At 37.9% G+C, this 17,294-nt stretch overlaps 1 protein-coding gene across 2 annotated transcripts; it reads right to left on the reverse strand.

Moving 5' to 3' along the window:
• Positions 1 to 9,807: 9,807 nt before the first annotated feature.
• LOC103453822 (uncharacterized) lies at positions 9,808 to 15,791 on the reverse strand. 2 transcript variants are annotated; one of them, XM_029091504.2, is made up of 16 exons: positions 15,568 to 15,791; positions 15,457 to 15,485; positions 15,224 to 15,335; positions 14,990 to 15,087; positions 14,537 to 14,633; positions 14,364 to 14,453; positions 14,192 to 14,254; positions 13,964 to 14,038; positions 13,803 to 13,868; positions 13,649 to 13,726; positions 11,442 to 11,552; positions 11,281 to 11,358; positions 11,075 to 11,194; positions 10,665 to 10,708; positions 10,539 to 10,599; positions 9,808 to 10,080 (listed from the first exon to the last, which is right to left on the reverse strand). In XM_029091504.2, the coding sequence occupies exons 1-16, from the start codon at positions 15,598 to 15,600 to the stop codon at positions 10,066 to 10,068; spliced, it is 1,170 nt and encodes a 389-aa protein (XP_028947337.1). In that variant the 5' UTR covers positions 15,601 to 15,791; the 3' UTR covers positions 9,808 to 10,065. The 2 variants fall into 2 exon arrangements, with proteins under 2 accessions (XP_028947337.1, XP_028947338.1); XM_029091505.2 differs by lacking the exon at positions 10,539 to 10,599 and having other exon boundaries at positions 15,568 to 15,760.
• Positions 15,792 to 17,294: the final 1,503 nt, after the last annotated feature.

Below are 17,294 nucleotides of genomic sequence, written 5' to 3' on the forward strand. Positions count from 1 at the left end.
TTAATGGAGTGTAAATGGAACAACACCATATGTATGAAGCCACGGACGCCCTAATAAAACATTGTAAGATGTGTTAGCATCGATTACATGGAAAAGGGCGTCAGAGTACAACTCTCTTATCTTCATTTGTAATGCTATCGTTCCCATTGCTTTTTGTCCCACTTGATTGAAGCCCTGAATAGTTAGCATTGATGGTGTTAGTTGACGAACATTCATCCTCAAACTCGAAGTGTTCGAAGAGGAAGCAGGTTTACTGCTGATCTATAATCAAGCAAGATCTGATTTGGCAACGTTGTATTTACTTCTGCAAATTTGAAGTTTGTTTCAAATACTTCAGGATTTGTCAAAGCCATAATGAGTGCTTCTCTAAGCTCTTTTGACATTTTCAGAGCATCGTACACACTGATAAGAGATGGAATGCGCTTAAGATGGTCGACGATGTCATATTGGTCATTTTGGGACTATGGTACATCTTTTGCATGTCTCTTAGAGGTATTTGCTTTTGTGGTTGAGATTGAAATTTCTACTGCAGGCTCTGCAGTGGTAATGATTGGAACTTGTCTTGCACTTGGTTTATCGGAATGTTTGACTAAATCAACTACTTATTTTCCTCTTTTCTTGTCCGCAGACACGATCCTTTGGCCAGAGCGTAGAGTTATTTCATCTACCTCATCATCATTGTGGATTTCACATGAGGTCGTGCGACAATTTCCAATTTCTTCCTCACTTCCCTTATTTTTAATAAGTTTTGGAAGGAGGTAGTCTCCGAGGGTTATTGGTGCTCTGAAAGGCTGCTTATACTCATCATCTTGAAAGAGTTTAGGCCTTCTCTGAGTATTCTTCTTCTTTTTCTTTCCATCCTTTGAGGGTGGTCCACTCCATAATTTTCATTTTGATCGCTTTGTGGAAGAAAGACGTTTAGCAATCTTTTTCACCTTCTTTTCACAGACGCTTTGCCACTCATCTTCGAATTCAAGTGATGACGAATCCTCCCAAAAATCAAAACTTGGTGTCGTCATGAGCTCGTACAGAGTTGGAATTTTTGGATTTCCAGAACGAGGCATGTCAGGATAAGCATGGACAACTATGGTTTCATTATCGACATGGAATCCTACAGGGATTGACCTTTCTGGTAATGGAGTAGAGGGTGTTGATTTTCCTTCGATCATGTTGGACGTTGCCGTTTGATGTTTCGAAGATGAATCAACTTCAATCTCATGCTTGTTGATCTTTTCTTGAATTATATCCTTAAGGATATAACAATCCTCTATCGTATGGCTGATAAGTCGATGATATTGACAATACTTTGGATCATCGATCTTATTTACTTCAGCGGGACGCTTTGGTTCAGGAAGCGTGATCATCTTTGCTGCAAGGAGTTCATCGAAGATAGTTCCAACATCTTCATCATTAAAACTATATTTAACTTCTTTTCTTTCCTTAAGCAAAAGCCTCCTCGCCCCTTTGGTTTCTTGTTTTCTTTTTACATTGTCACTTTTCTTGTCTACTTTGACAAATATCGCCATAGAATCTCCCTTCTTTGGCGTTCTTTTGTTATCTCCTTTCTTGGTGTCAGATTTCTTTTCTAAGTCTTGGATCATTTTTCTAATCACATTTTTCTGGGACATCTGCTTCTCCACATTACTTGCCTTGGATACCAACTCGTCGAAAGTTCAAGGCTCCACAATTCCTACAAATGTTGCAATCTCAGGGATGAAGTTGTTGTAACATATTTGCATTGCAAAAAAATCAGAAATCTTTTCCATGCATTGTAGGTTAAGGCTCCTCCATCTTGTAATGAATTCGCTCGCGCTTTCTCCGGGCCTTTGTGTCGTTTGAGCCAAATCCATTAGTGTGACTTTTTTCTTTGAACTAACAAATTGAGCCAGAAAAGCTCTTTGCATATCATCCCATGTTAAAATAGATCATGGCTCTGAGTGTACCATGTGAAAACAGACCCTTTGAGTGACTGAACAAACTGCCAAACCAATAAGGGATCTGACTGCGATGTTTCCCCATAAGCTGAGTAAAAATGAGCTAAGTGTTCTTGAGGAAAGCCACTCAAACCATCAAATCTATCAAAGCTTGGTTTTTTATACCCTCGGGGAAATGGCACTGCATCATAATGAGTTGGATAGGGCTTCCGGTATCCAAGAATTGGTGTTGTTAAAGACATTTGAAATTCATGAATCTTTTCAGCAAAAATTGCATCGATATCTTGATGCGTGAGTTAGCACCGGAACTTTCTCCCTCTATTTCTTTCCTTGCTCTATCCACAACATTATTTATGCTAGCTTGAACGGCTAATTGAGCTGCTAAAGTCACAATTTCAGTTTCCTTATCAGCTACCAAAGCTGCCATTTCTGTTTCTTTTTCTGCTAGTTTTCGTTGCATTTCTAGCAGTTGTTCTTCTGTATTTGATGCGCCAGTCATCAGAACTTGCATGTTCTCAGAGTCGAAATCTTCATTTATCTCCAACCTTTGGAATTGAGTCATTACTCTAGGAATCTCTTCTTGGGAAAAAGATTTGTTTCCTCCAAGAGTGTCTCTAAGGGAAGATGAACTCTCAGGAGAGTGGATTGCCAATGCTCGGGCCCTTGCACGTGTGATAGGCCCCTCGAGTTGAATGTTATTACCTTCCTCGACAAGTTCGTAGGCCTTGGCCTTTTGTTGAACATTTTCGGACACTATTGGTAGAATTTCTTCATCTTCCTCAATGGAGGTCATCATGACTGACTCCGTTGTATATAGAGTGACCAGGATTGTTCCGATCATGATTTGAGTGATGATAGGAACCTTGATAGGCGGTGATGATGTTACTTTGACGATCTTGCGTCGAGGCACCTTGGTGTCCTTGGATGAAATAGCTTCAAGAAGCTCCCTTGAGATGATTTCGATATCTTCAAGTACACGCTCCCTAGCGATCTTCTTCCTAAGAGCTCGTGTCGCTCTCTTCCTTGTGTTCCTCAGGGCGTTCTTGGACGGGCATTTCTTCGGTCCAACTTTGATGACTTTAATAGCCACCTTGCTTGTTTTTGTCACTACGTTTTTCTTCACCATGCTGTAATTAGTTGGTGCTTGATCAATGGTGAATGAGATTCGGTGACTAGCATGCCTTCCACATCCAAGTTTAGATTCAGCAGCAGGGAATTTGTGGAAGTAAACAGTAACTTGTGGCGCCATGTTTCCTGTTACAAAAAACAAAAAACATAGCACATTAATTATCTTTGAAATTAGAGATGAAAGGGAAAATGGGTCCCACTGGGCATGCCAAAATCATGTTGAGCAAAAATTGTACATAATATATAAACAAATAATTCACTCAACACAATTTCACCCTCATTCATTTTTTCGAAGAGGGTTTTATTAGTTTGAGTTCGACCCATCCTAGGCTATGCGCCTATTAATTACAACCTTTCTTTTGGGAAAGGAATACCCTTTGATTCTAATATGAATAAATCGTAACTTGAGGATTTGGGTGTTTATTTGATTTTATGACTGCATCTAGGTAGAGCCCTAGATTGCCTACGTACCCTCATTGAGGGATTAAGTCACTCGTAGTTCCTTGTATGCTTGATAGTTGTTTGGATTTGATGCCTTGTGCAGTTTTAGCTCATCCGGGTGAGGACTTTGCCATTGGAGCTTTTGATGCCTTGTGCAGTTTAGGCTCTTGTAGGCGAGGACTTTAAGCCATTGGAGCTTTTGATGTCTTGTGCAGTTTTAGCTCATGCTGGCGAGGAGCAATATGTAGCTTCGTGCCATTTAAGTCTTCTTACGGCTTCGTGCCTTCTGATACTTGATACAGCTTCATGCCATTTGAGATTTGATACGGCTTTGTGCCCTTTTGAAACTTGTTGTGGCTTTATCCCAGTTGAATTTGGAGCGCTGCTTTGTGCCATTTGAGTGCCTAAGTGAAATTAATTCACTAATATTTTGACTTTGGCTTCGTGTAGTATCTTTGGCTTGGTATCATTTCTTGCTCCATGTTTAATTTTAACTTGATGGAGGCCATCGGATTTTGTAGGATTTTAATCCTAGTTGAAATAGGAGTCTAAAAGCATGAAAGTTGGAGCCTTTTCCATTGTGAAAGACTCGTTTGACTTGGTCTTTTCCTTTGAATTTTTAAAACTACCCAGTGGATGTAGTAGAATAATCCATTGTTTCCTCTTTCTTCTTCTCGGTTTTGGTACCTTTGGCACTTCGTTTCCATGCTTGCTCTCTTTCTTTTTGTTATTGACTTTTGTCTCTTGCACAACAGATTGCAGACTTAACGAGTCTTTGTTTTCATATTGTTTAATGAAAACATAAAAGCAAGTGGCAGAGTAGCACAGCAACTTTGTAAAAAAAATCTTTGAGATGGCTTTTCCTTTTTTTTGACTCTTACATGAGTGTCCTTCACCAAGCTTTATTTTCTCCTTTTTTTTGAAGATTTTGCTTCTTCTTCTTCTTTTTTTTTTTGCCAGCAACCTCTATTTCTTCTTAATTTTAAGACGACGATGGTGACAGGGTTTGTTTTCTTTTCTTTGCTGGAAGCATCCTTCTTTTTGGTGTGACTTCCTTCTCTAATTTTGTGTCAAATTCTTTGAGTCATATTCCTCTTCACTCGGACATTCCAATAAGCTCCTAAAAAGGAGTAGCAGTAACAGCCAAATTCTTCGAAATGAGCTTCTAAAACGGAGCAGCAGCAACCATTTCAACTTCGAATTGAGCTCCTAAAACGCAGCAACAGCAACCACCAAATTCTTTTGGACTGAGCTCCTAAAACGGAGCAGCAGCAATCGCCAAATTCTTTGAACTGAGCTTCTAAAACGAAGCAGCAACCATTTCAACTTTAGCAACCACTGCGGTTGTTGTTCTCATGGCAAAGGACTTCATTCATGGCCACCTTCTTTTACGTCGTCGACAAGAAAATGGAGCATGCTATGACGCTAGGCTGGAGGACGGCGTGGCTGCTGTGGCCGTTGGTGTTGTGTGAAGTGGTGGTGTTCGGCGGCATCGCAGCGGCAAGTTGGGCAGAGAGGGAGGAGGACTGCGGCATGGCTGCTACGTCGTTTTGGTTTTCCATTTAACGTCAGTGCATGTGCTGCAAATGTCTTTATTGGTGTTTGTCGAAATGTTAGTGATTGACGACTTGAATTTGCGGCGTGGACGTTGATGGTTGTTCAGACGGACTTGCGTCGGTGGTTGCTTTTGGACTTTTTATAGCTCATTTTTTTCCTTGTGTTGGGGAATGAACAAGGTTGAAGAAGCAAAGTGCTTCTTTTCCTCCTACAAAGCAGAAGAAAGAACCAACCCAGAAAGAGATTAAAAAGAATGAAATGGCTATACCTTTGAATGCTTTGTAGCTTTTCCTGCTCCTGTGTTGTGTATCCTCTTCTCTGTTTGCCTTTTCTCGTTGAATTTCCGCAGCAGTTCACCTCTTTGATTTCTCTCCTAATTTCTGCAAAGTCTCTTCTCTTTTTTTTTTTTTTTGTTTTTTTGTTCGTTCCCCTCTTCTGATAGCAGCTAATGCCTATTTATAGGCATCCTAGGAGGGCTTCGAGAGCTTTTACGTGGGGGAGATAGTGGCCATGTCTTTCACCACTTTCTCTTAACCTCTCCCACTAACTGTGCAATCTCCCACATTTTGTAGAAAAAATAGGAAGTCCTTGTTCCACGTTACTTCTCTCTGACCGAAAGTGAAGTCGTCTCGTCTTGGTGTGGCAAATTGTTTGAAAGAAAAATTTAATTTGATGGGGGACATTATATGCATGCGTTGTACGACTTGGATTTCCAAGTCTAAACTCTTCACGTGGGTAGCATTCTTATTTTCTTTTGAGAAGTTTGTTTGTTGCGAACTTCTCTTTATTTTATTTTATTATTTTTTATTTAGGGGTTTATCTCATGCTAGGTGGCTAATAGAGAAAAGAATTCGAATTCCCCCATTTTAGGGGTTCCAAACCCTTTTTGAACTTCTTTTGATCAGTTCTTCCGCACAAGCTTTTCCCGTACCATTCTTTACTGTTCGTTATTTTTTTGGAGAGAAGAACATAACGGTCAGTAAAGCTTCATACTTTTTCGTTTCGCTTGGATTTGAATGAACATTCCGCAACTTCATTTGATATATTATTTTTTATTCTTGATTTGTTGCAAGTGTCTTTTGGTGGAGACTCTTTGCCTTGGGTGCTTGCCTGATATCTTTGTACAAAATGGTGGGATTTTTTATCCTTTTAGTTTTGATGTGCAGCTTTATGCATCTTTATTTTTTTATTTTTTATTTTTTTTGTTCCACACATGCATCCAAATTCATGCAAAAGACTAGTGATTAGTCCTTTCTTCGGCTCGTACAGTGGATTCATGACAAATCAAATCCTTCCAAGATGGGAGACAAGGGGTATACTTTTCAGTAGATAACTGTACCATTATTCAAGCATGGTTGTTGCTTTTAACTTTTGGTCAAGTACAGCTGTTGTGCAGCACCTATAAACAAATATAGTTTTTGATAGAATTGGCTTCTTCGTAATCAGGCATGCATGACAATTTTTTTTAATGACATTTGGACTTTGCCTCTTTGTAATCCAACATGCATGACGATTATTGTTTTTCAATGCATCAGACTCCCCGCTCTTTTTTTTTGCTCAACACAAGTACTACTAGAGAGACTAAATTTGTAAACTAAATTAGCAAACCAAATGAGTTGTCACTAATAAAAAATAAGCACATTTATCAACGATTAAGTAATAATCCAATCACCAATTTTCATGTCATTTAGTTTACAAATTTAGTCTCCCTAACATTACTTTTTATTAACCGTAATAACATCTAGATGGCTAAGAATTAAGTCAGAATTTAATAAAGAACCTTGCTAGAAACGAACAAATGTATAGTATATTACAAACCATAATGCAAAACTTAACGACACGCTGTATCAAACTCGCCTTCCAGCACTAGTGAGAAGCTAGCTAAATTTCCAAGGACTGCAGCTGAAATGACCAGAACTAGTGAACAAATCCCTTGCCGGAGTACTCCTTAAACTCGCGCACTGCCCTTTCGAAAAGGAAAACGAGGATGAAAATGAAGAGCTTGAGTTCCGAGGCGAAGTTGATGATGCCATGAACTCAGAGTCAGAGCTGCAAAACTCGACCTTATCAAACTTATCTGACTCACCAACAACATTAACGTTGTGTTGAAAATTATTCTTACGTTGTTTATTTTTCTTACTTTTTTTTGTCCAAAACTTGAGCCTATGCAGAGGGCTTGTTGGAGGCTTATTACTACGAGGATGTTGATCAATGCAGGGGTTGGGTAGCCCTAAGCTGAGCACAGCCGGGGGAGGACTTATCGGTGGAATCACTTCTTCTTTCGGAGGGTTCCGCGGTGTTCCTGGCTGCATTTCCCAGTTAAATGGAACCCCTTCAGTGCTCCTACAGTAATAAACCCTAGAAGAGCAACCCAATGAGGATGAGGAGTTTCTTGAGAGGTTTCTGTTGAACAAAAACTCTTGATCCCCTCCAAGCGCCGAAACTCCCTTCGTTTCCATTTTCCTTCTAGGTTCATAACCCATTATTTGGAACGAAATTGAGGACTTGAATCGATGTGTTTTGCAGTTTGGTTTTCTGGGTTTTCGAGGCAATGATGAGAAGTTTAATGGAAGTATTATGTTTATAGAATGGTAGTGTATAAATATAGAGAGATTTGAATCCGGTTTTGAAGGCATGTGATGGTGTCTTGGGGTGCATGATCCTCTTGTTTTGATTATTGAAGATTGATTAACAATCCAAAAAGTAGATTTAAGTTAATTTATTTGTAATTTATTTGAATATTGCAAGTGATATAGGTAAGGAAGGAAGGCAAAGAGAAAGAGGAATTTTACCTTTATTCTTAAGCTTACGTTAAACATGCATCCAATCAAAGCTCCATTGGTGTTGGGCGGCCTATCTTGCATGTGCTTTACCAAACTCTTAAGACAAGTCACCTTTGCTTCTTATTTACCACTTCATGCATTAACATATTTTGCATATGCCAATTAATTACCTAAAAAGGAAATAAATTGACAATTATTGGAGGAAAATTTTGAGTGTCGCAATCACATTGTGCCAATGCGTTTACATGTTATCCAGAAATCTAGAAAGTTGATTAGAAAGTTGGAAAGTAATCACACACGCACACACAAGCGTTGTTTGTGGTCAGTGACAAGAACAATCTAACGAAAATGAGCATCGTTAACATAACATTGATATTTGGTTGCAATATCGTCGTTACTAAGTCATTCGGAACTCCTGCGCACAACCCATACGCACAAGAGAATTTTTACACAACACCACAATATGTTACTAATGCACGTATTATCTAGTAGTCTAGAAAGTTAGAAATAACCCCCGTTTTGTGTTGAAAAACAAGAAGAATCAATTGTGGTTGTAAAGCATCATTGATTCAATGAACCATAAAATCACGTATGAAGTTGACTTTTCATGTTTTGTGTTTCTTGCATTTTACAATTGGGTGTTTTGGAAAGGTAGAATGGTTATATTACTTAATTAAGGAGATTAGAGAGAAATCAGTTAACCAAACTACATTAAGAAACTGGATTCCACTCCATTAAACTTATGGACTACTCAAAAAGGCTGTAATCCTCCGTCATCCCATTAATATCTCCACTGATGAAGGTGATGTGAGAACTTAATTGCTGTGATTAGTATTAAAATAAAAATTCATACAAAGAAAATGGTTTGGGTTGGACTATGTTTTGACTTTAAAAACTACTTAGCCTACGTGACGCGCAGACCAAGTATTTAATGAGCTAACTACGTCATTCAGTTGAATGCAGAACGTGCCAACTCGTCAACCGAGTTCAGCCGGAAAGTAAAATATGTTGATGTGGCGTTGAGCGCACTGCTGACTTCTTGATCTCGCCACTACGACTGAGGAGGGAACACATCTTTGCCTTCGGGTTCTAGAGCCTGAAGACAAGGTTGCTAGTTCTGCGAAGTTCAATAATAAATTCAACTTTCAGTGTGCTAAATGTAGTAATCTGGTAACACCTCACTTCGCCGAGAAGACTGATAAGATGACCTCTTCCAACAAAGACTCGAAAATCCTTGCTGACCAAGACTTAGATAAATAACCAGTCGGTCTCAAAGCAGTGTTGTTTATCTAAACTAAAGGTGCTCCTTAGCCGATTGATTCTACGACTCCAGTGTTGTTCAGTGCTATTTATCCAAACTGAAAATGTGTTAGCAAGAAAAAGAAAATAAAAATCTCAAGGTGTTTGAGAGGTTTACGCAGGGCAGTTGTGTGTTGAATTGGAGGGACTCATAATAAATCACGTCTTGATACTAATGGATAATCAACCACTGTTTGATAATCTTATTGAGCAATCCTTATCAACATTCATACTGAGTGAATCTAGCTTCATAAAAGTCTACACGCTGACTCACGGCGTAAAAGCATATGCCAATATGCTAAATCATTTAGCATAAAAGACCAAAGGTCAATTATCTGATTGTTGTCACCTCACCATCATTCAAAAAGCCCAATGTTCCTTTGTAGCAACCTGATAGACTCCCATTTTAGCTCCAAGTCTTGCAATCCCTATTTTCCGTACATGTGATAACGCATGCAATTGCTTTATCCCATCTAATTAAAATACTTGCATCCTGCCAGGATATTCGGTCGTGATAATTCCCCCATCTTGCATGCTTCATTATCTGATGCCGTGCTTCATAAAATTGCAGCCGTATCATCCCACACGGCAATCCTACTTAGATTGGAATAAATGAGAGATCTAGGAAAGTGAGAGGACTATGAAACAACAAGACAACTATGATATCTCAGGTCAAAGGTAATCGTAAAACTCGATTAAACTGCTTGAGGCATATATCCACAAGGAAAGCTAGATAATAATTACATTGGCAATACAGATTAACAGTCTTCTACGTTACAGTCGCGGAATGAGTGTTCGGAATACTTCGGTCGGAAAGCAAGTACAGAATAGTTTACATGCTTATTGTCATTTATCTCACCATACTACAGCCAGCTTCAACAATCTTTGACATTGGCCAAAAGAATTCGGTGTCACCAGGTTCGTTAGTTTCTTACCCCCTGAACATCAAATCGAGAAGAACATCAAATCGAGAAGAACATCAGACCTACTGCTAAGAATACGTAGGTGACATCTTCGTTAGTTTCTTTGCATAATCTTTTTATTACGTTGCTCTATTCTAAGGTGATGCTTAAGGTTCTTTGCCAAGAAGCAACCGTTTGAAATAAGTCTAGACTGCAACATGAGAGGAATCTAAAACTATCGCAGTATGAAAAGTATCTCTCACACACACAGGAAGATGGAGGCTGACATATCAAAAAGCACGGGGATGAACGATCTAGTGGTAAAAAGTAATCAAGTTCTCTAACTTGTGTGGTTTTTAAGTTTGTACATAAGACTTGTGGAACATAGAAATATGTGGGGAAACTCTACAAGAATATATGTGAATTTGAAAACCCGAATCACCATTTTCAAACCTAAGAATTAGAAGAAGTTTGTATAAGTATCTTATTTTTACCTCAGCAGGTGATGAAATATTAGATTCCCCGCCAGAATTAAAATGGCTGCCATTCAGATTCCTACATAATATATAACCATATAAATATCTACTTAAAAGAAAGAGTAAATGGGACAAGGGGAATACCTTGGCCTCTCGGACTTAGCCAATTGTTTAGCCATTATGGATGCCTGCAATAAAACCAATTTTCTATGTTTATCCTCAACCAAAAACATAATAAACAGCAGAATTACATCACTGAACTGGAAAATGCCTAGTCCACTACTTGCACAAACTGAATGGTAAGATAACATTGTTGAACGGGTATATAAATTCCCAAAGAAATTCTAGCATTTGAAACAGAAACAGAACCAGAAAGTTGGAGATTCAGCTTCTTAAAAGTAAAAAGGAAACTATAACTTTACAAGAGGAGATGCAGAAGAAGTCTATTAGAACCATTGAATGTGTGGTCATGAACCACAGCCTGGCAACTAACATGCAAAATATCTCGCCAGAGATCATTAGTCTATATATACATAAGAGCAAAAGGATGAAACCTGCTCTTGGATTATGCTCCTCGCCTCAACAAGTTGAGCTTCAAGCTCAAGCTCCCTCTCGGTTACTTCAGATGTAACCTCTGCTTCTTTTTGTGCATCTTGCAATTGAACCATGCGCTCCTTTATAACATAAGAAACGAAACCCATCAGTACTTCATCTTTTTGCAAGATACATGATGAACATTTATTAATGGAAAACAAACTACCTTTATGGAAGCCATCTTATTTCGAAGATTTTCTTCTATTTGATCTCTAGCCATGTGAAAAGGCAAGTCAAAGACATCCTGCAAGGAGTAAATTCAATGATACAAATAGCACTTGAACCAATGACACATTTCATCCATGCACCATTTAGAATGTGTAATACCGTCCTCCCGCCCAGTGGAGACAGAGTGTGGTCAGTTTCAACTCGTTCATTTACATCCCGGGACTGCTTGGAGAGCCCATTTGGAGCATTTATGAAATCGCGCATATCAACCTGCAAGGCAACTAATCCAGTATATGTTACGACCCAATGGCATATGAAGAAAACAGATAGTGGAGACTTCTCAACACAAAATATGACTGGAAGTATGACAAACATGAAATTAATATGGTGATGTAAAGATGTTAGATAAGGGGGAGGTGCTTCCTAGATGCTGACTACAGTTCCCACTTAACATGCCCATATTCTACATCCTCAGAAACTACACAAAATGAAGACATTGAACTCCTATCACAAAAGAATCCACAAATTATGATACCATCTAACGAAGATAGAGATCAGTTTCCTACATGGCACAAGGATTAATGCCCGAAAATAAGGTACAGAGTTTCAAAGACTGAAGGTTTCTTCAACCCAAAACCCTAAACGAAAATAATACAACAGAAACAAAGCAAAAATGGGTGTCACAAAATGTGAGCATCAATAGACGAAATGACAGTTCCTTAGAAGCTGTTGTCATAGAATAGGATAGAAACAGACAAGTAAATGGGGACCAAAGAAAAGATTACACAATAAAGACAGAACAGAGGGATTTGAATTAAAATGATATGAACAAACATGATGCAGAGGGAAGAAAATAGGAAGGCTGCGACCATAGCATATTTGGCAGGGAATAAAACAAAAAGGTACAACTACACACATGGGGCACGACGATGGAAGCACAAAATCTTTCAATTCTAAATTACCCTATATCCAGGATATTGTTCTCATATAGATTACGAAAGAAATTAGCAACGTGAAGAGGGCAGTTCTTCAACCATCCTTAATACTTTAGCACTAAACATTAAAAAACACAATCTTAGAAACGTGAACACATTAATACACTAAAGGCTCCTGATTGTTTCCAACAAAGTGGCAGGTAAACTTCTTACAGTAAACTGTAGTAAAATGATGCATTAACTTACTATTCCTAAATATTCATGCAGAAAAAAAAAAAAAAATAAGAGAATCTTCATTATATAGGGGGTGTCCAAGAAACAAACTTAACATCACCCCAAAGTAAAATAGGACAATAGATCCAACAGACTAAAAGCACATTAACATGCCCTATCTCCCATAACCCTATGTATGGCTTCTGTTGCCAAACTCGAGCACAGGAAATTACTCTTGATTTTTAATCTGATGTAGATAGCTCAAAGAGTTCGGCTTCAACATAACAATACATAGGTACAACTACACACATTGGGCATGAAGGAAGCACAAAATCTTACAATTCCAAATTACCCTATATCCAGGATATAGTTCCTCCTATGCACAGATTACGAAAGAAACTAGCAACGTGAAGACGGCAATTCTTCAACTGTCCTTAATACTTTAGCACTAAACATTAAAAGACACAATCTTAGAAACGTGAACACATTCATACACTAAAGGCTTCTGATTTCATGCTTGTTTCCAACAAAGTGGTGGATAAACTTCTTACAATAAGGTGTAGTAAAATGATGCATTGACTTACTGATCAGGCAATAAAAGGAGAGAATCTTCATTATATAGGGGGTGTCCTAGAAACAAACTTAACATCACCCCAAAGTAAACTAGGACAATAGATCCAACAAACTAAAAGCAAATTAGCAGGCCCCATCTCCCATAACCCTATGTATGGCTTCTGCTTCCGAAAATTTTTTTACTTAGTGGGAAAAGGCTTTGTTGTTGTTGTTGTTATTTTTTTTGAACAAACAGTATTATCTACACTAAGGGGGAGGGCGTGGGCTTATAGCCTCACAATGGGCTAGCAATAATGTGGTTCAAATTCGTCTTTGGCCAAAATCGAACATAAGACCTCTCACCTATAATGTGGTTCACGCTCATGATTTTTAATCTGAGGTAGATAGCTCAAAAAGTTCTGCTTCAACATAACAATCCATGTTTCTAGCAATATTTTTGGTATTTTCCCCTCACCCACAGGAACAGGAATATTACACAAATTCTTTATCATGAAATAGCAAAACACAAAAAAACCAAAAATAGGATTAAAAAATTGCCACAGCAGTCAGTGAAAATGTTTAAAGATGCTGCCATTTAAAGATATGTACACCTAGTGAAAACTGGGAGTCATGAGCCACAAAATTGACAACAATGATTAACATTACCTGCATGGATCGTAATAATGCCTTTAAATCGGAATTCTCTGCCATTAGTTCTTGATTTTTTGCCTCATAAGCATCCACCTGGAAATAATGTAAATTCAAAATTTGACAAGAAAGTGGTTCCGAAAAGCTTAAATAAGACAATTAAGCTACATACAATCTTTTTATGAAAATCATTATCAGCCTTCTTTCCATTCCATGTTCCACGCTGCCTCCCTTCTTTCTGTTTGCACGTAATATTAAGGGAGAGAAATGTAAAATTAGGTGGATTAACTTGAAATTTTAAAAGGTAATTTAAGTAAGTCAGCCTTTTAATACCTGAAGCAAATTCATTATCTCCATGCCTGATCTAGATTCCTTCTTTTTCTCCATCAACACTTGGTTTAGCCTCTCCTGAAATTAGAATGGCATCACTCTTTCATTCCAAATCTAATATCTCGTCCACTCGAGTAATTGTTGGTCACGTATAAAATCCAATTTCTCTAAACCTAAGGAAGCCAATATGTTCTCCTCACAGGATAAGAATACATGTAGATAATATTATACCTGCAACTTTATGTACTCCTTTTCTTTTTTCTTCATCTCATGCATTTGTTGAGTCCTAACTTGCTTTTGCGGCATCAACATAGCAATGATACTGGTCAGGATTTTTGTCCATTTTCACATAGAAGCTACCAAAATTCAGAAAAGAAAGTCCATTAAATTCAAATGGCCCAACCTGATTGCCAATGACCATCCTCTGAAACTCGTCTCGCTCCTGCTGTAGCTTCTCAATTTGGGCCTTAAAAGCTGCTGTAGCTTTAGCTTCCTAATCATAGAGAATTCCCAAAAGAATCAATAAAAATACAAAACCAGTACAATATCCTTTATAAAGAAATGAAAGTTTCTAACCGTTCGTGTCATTGTTGCTATCTCCCTATCTTTCACTTGTAACTGCCCCTCAAGCCTCTCAACTTTAGCTTCTAATCTTGATATGTCAGACACCAGCCTATAACATAAAAATATAGTACAACAAGCATTGGAATCACTCGTCAGGACACTGAAATTCAAAAAAAAATTTCAACTAAATGAAAGGTCCATACAAAACGGACAAACATAAATAATGACAATGTGCTTAATCAAATACATAATACCAGTAAATTAAACCAAAACATTGTATAAAAACCCAATAAATAACGACAATGTGCTTAATCAAATACATAATACAAGTAAATTAACCCAAAACATTGTATAAAACCCCAATGAAAACAAAAAGGAGAAACTTTATACACATTTTCCACTCAAATTATCATTCAGAGATCTAAGTCCAAACAAATAATGCATAAGTTTTAGAGAGAATCATACCGCTGTCTCTGTTCATTAGCGGACTCTCGAAATTCAACATCCCTTTGTCTCTGCTGAACCAAAGCATACATACAATTGCAAGTCCGAGCAACAGAAACCTACAAAATTGCAGCAGATACAAATTTGAAAAATACATCAATCAAAAAGAAAGAGAGAGAGAGAGAGAGAGAGAGAGAGAGAGAGAGGGAGAGAGAATTTTGCTGGAGCAAATTAAAAAATAAAAGCAAAACTGACCGGATCATTTGCGAAGAGATCAAGTGACGCCGGGAATCCGAAGGTAACAAGTGTCTGATTCAAATACTTAATGCAATGCTCCAAATTCCCCACATCGGCAAATGCGAACTCTCTGAAGCACCAAATTTCAAAATCCCATACATACACCCACAAACATATACACACACTTACATATACACAATGCCCATTAATACATAAGCTTAAAACCCTAGAAATGGAGGTGGGGAACTGACCCGATTGGGATGGCGGACTGAGGCAACGGCTGCACCAATTCAGAGAAAGATAATGTGAGAAAATTAAAGAGAAAATGGAAGTGGAATTGTTAGGGTTTGGAGGAACAGTACTCTGAGATCGAAGTCTGTGTCCGTCGCAGGCATTGTTGAAGGCAGGGAAGCTCGGGGAGAGAGAGATAGAGAGAGAGAGAGATGGGGGGAGTGAGAGCCTCTCTCAGTAGATCTGAGCGGTGGCGAAATTCAATGTTTCAAATTTTTTTTGGACTTGGTTTGGACTTTGGTGGTTGGTTTCTCGATGTTCCTCTGTTGACCGGTCTATTAAAGTTTCATGTATGGACCAATAAGATTGGGGGTTTTAGGGTGGATCAGTTTCGTTCAGTGACGTGGTGGGATGTGAGTGGTGGGATGATTTTGTTTGAGTGTAGAGGATGTGAAGTAAACGGCGCCAGACGGCACAAAAGGCGTGAGTGAAGTGATTGAAGTGAACGGCGGACCCTTTTTCCTTTAATTTGAAAGATTATTCATTGAAATCAACCAATTCGTATTTAGAGTTTTTTTTTTAAATTGTTATTAACACTTCAAAAATCAAATTATAGACTCCTCATAATTGTATTTTTTTTCTAATTATAGAAAATTTGGAGTGTAAAATGAGATTTTTGAAGTTCCAATAACAATTCTTTTTTTTTTTTAACAAACGATATTATCTACCTTAAGGAATATATGTGAGAATCAAACCTAAGACCTCTCATTTACAAATGAAGAAGAATATCACTACATTATATTACTAGTTGGTATTTAGAACCAAACCGAAATTTTTCGAGACAGGAATGTAAAGACCAATCCCAAACCAAATTTTGGGGAATCCCGAAATATTTTCTGGATTTCGGGACAAATTGGGAATCCCAAATTGAAATATGAAATTATGAATTGTTGTTCAAATATATAATTCAAGAACAAATTCTTGAACTAGGAATGTCATTTCATTCACACTACCATTTAATCTAAAATTGGCATGTCTGACTGTTTTTATCAGAGTCAAAATTTAAATTAATTAAACCCTTTTTGCAATTCCACCCCTAACTATACGTGTGAGGCCACTAGCACATTACTAAGGGTTCATTTGGTATTATATTTTTTTCACCAGAAAACTGCTTTTCTTAAAATTAAGCAATAAAAATGTGTTTGATCAAAATAAAATATTCTGCTTATTTTCAAAGCAACAGCCTCCTGACAACAGATTTTAAAAGCAATCTGTAGGTTGCCTTTAGAAGCTATTTTTATAAAAAGTGGAATAAGCCTTTAATGAATATATTTAAATTCTATATTGTGACGACCCGTCCCTAATTTTACGTTTTTATTAATTTTAGAAGCGTGAATTTACGAAAATGTCCTAGAGGTAAGGACTTTGACTTCCGTTGACTATAGCCTAGAGAAATGTATGACTTACTCTTTTAGCGTACCCTCGTAGTGCTCGTCGCTACAAACGCGTGAGCGCGTGTTAGACTCGAATCGGATCTATAACGAAAAGGTTACGCTCCGTTAAGGTACGTTAATTGCGGATATTTTGTACACGAGCGTACAAATATACAGTGCCGGAAACATTGTCAAAGAGGCAGATTTTGTACATTTTAAATTGTACAAAATCCTTCCCTTCCTTAATGGATTTGGTTCCCTTCACCAACCAAATATTTCAATTTGATTTCCCACAAATCCCTCTCATCCATTCACCACCCTCAAAACTAACACCCAATCAGAAGCAACCCTCACTTCTGTCCCCAATCAGGAAAAGGCTCACTCTCTCTCTTCCTTATTTCTCTATCCCTCTCAAAACTCTCTTT

This window comes from Malus domestica, chromosome 13 (genome assembly GCF_042453785.1).
Source record: "Malus domestica chromosome 13, GDT2T_hap1".
NCBI classification, from domain to species: domain Eukaryota; kingdom Viridiplantae; phylum Streptophyta; class Magnoliopsida; order Rosales; family Rosaceae; genus Malus; species Malus domestica.

What these genes read in the sequence shown, in the direction of transcription:
- LOC103453822 (XM_029091504.2), bottom strand. Translation starts at nt 15,600, where the DNA reads ATGCCTGCGACGGACACAGACTTCGATCTCAGA. An exon ending in ATCTCTTCGCAAATGATCCG is followed by an intron (nt 15,088 to 15,223) that starts GTCAGTTTTGCT and finishes GCAATTTTGTAG; the next exon opens with GTTTCTGTTGCTCGGACTTG. An exon ending in GCTAATGAACAGAGACAGCG is followed by an intron (nt 14,634 to 14,989) that starts GTATGATTCTCT and finishes TTTATGTTATAG; the next exon opens with GCTGGTGTCTGACATATCAA.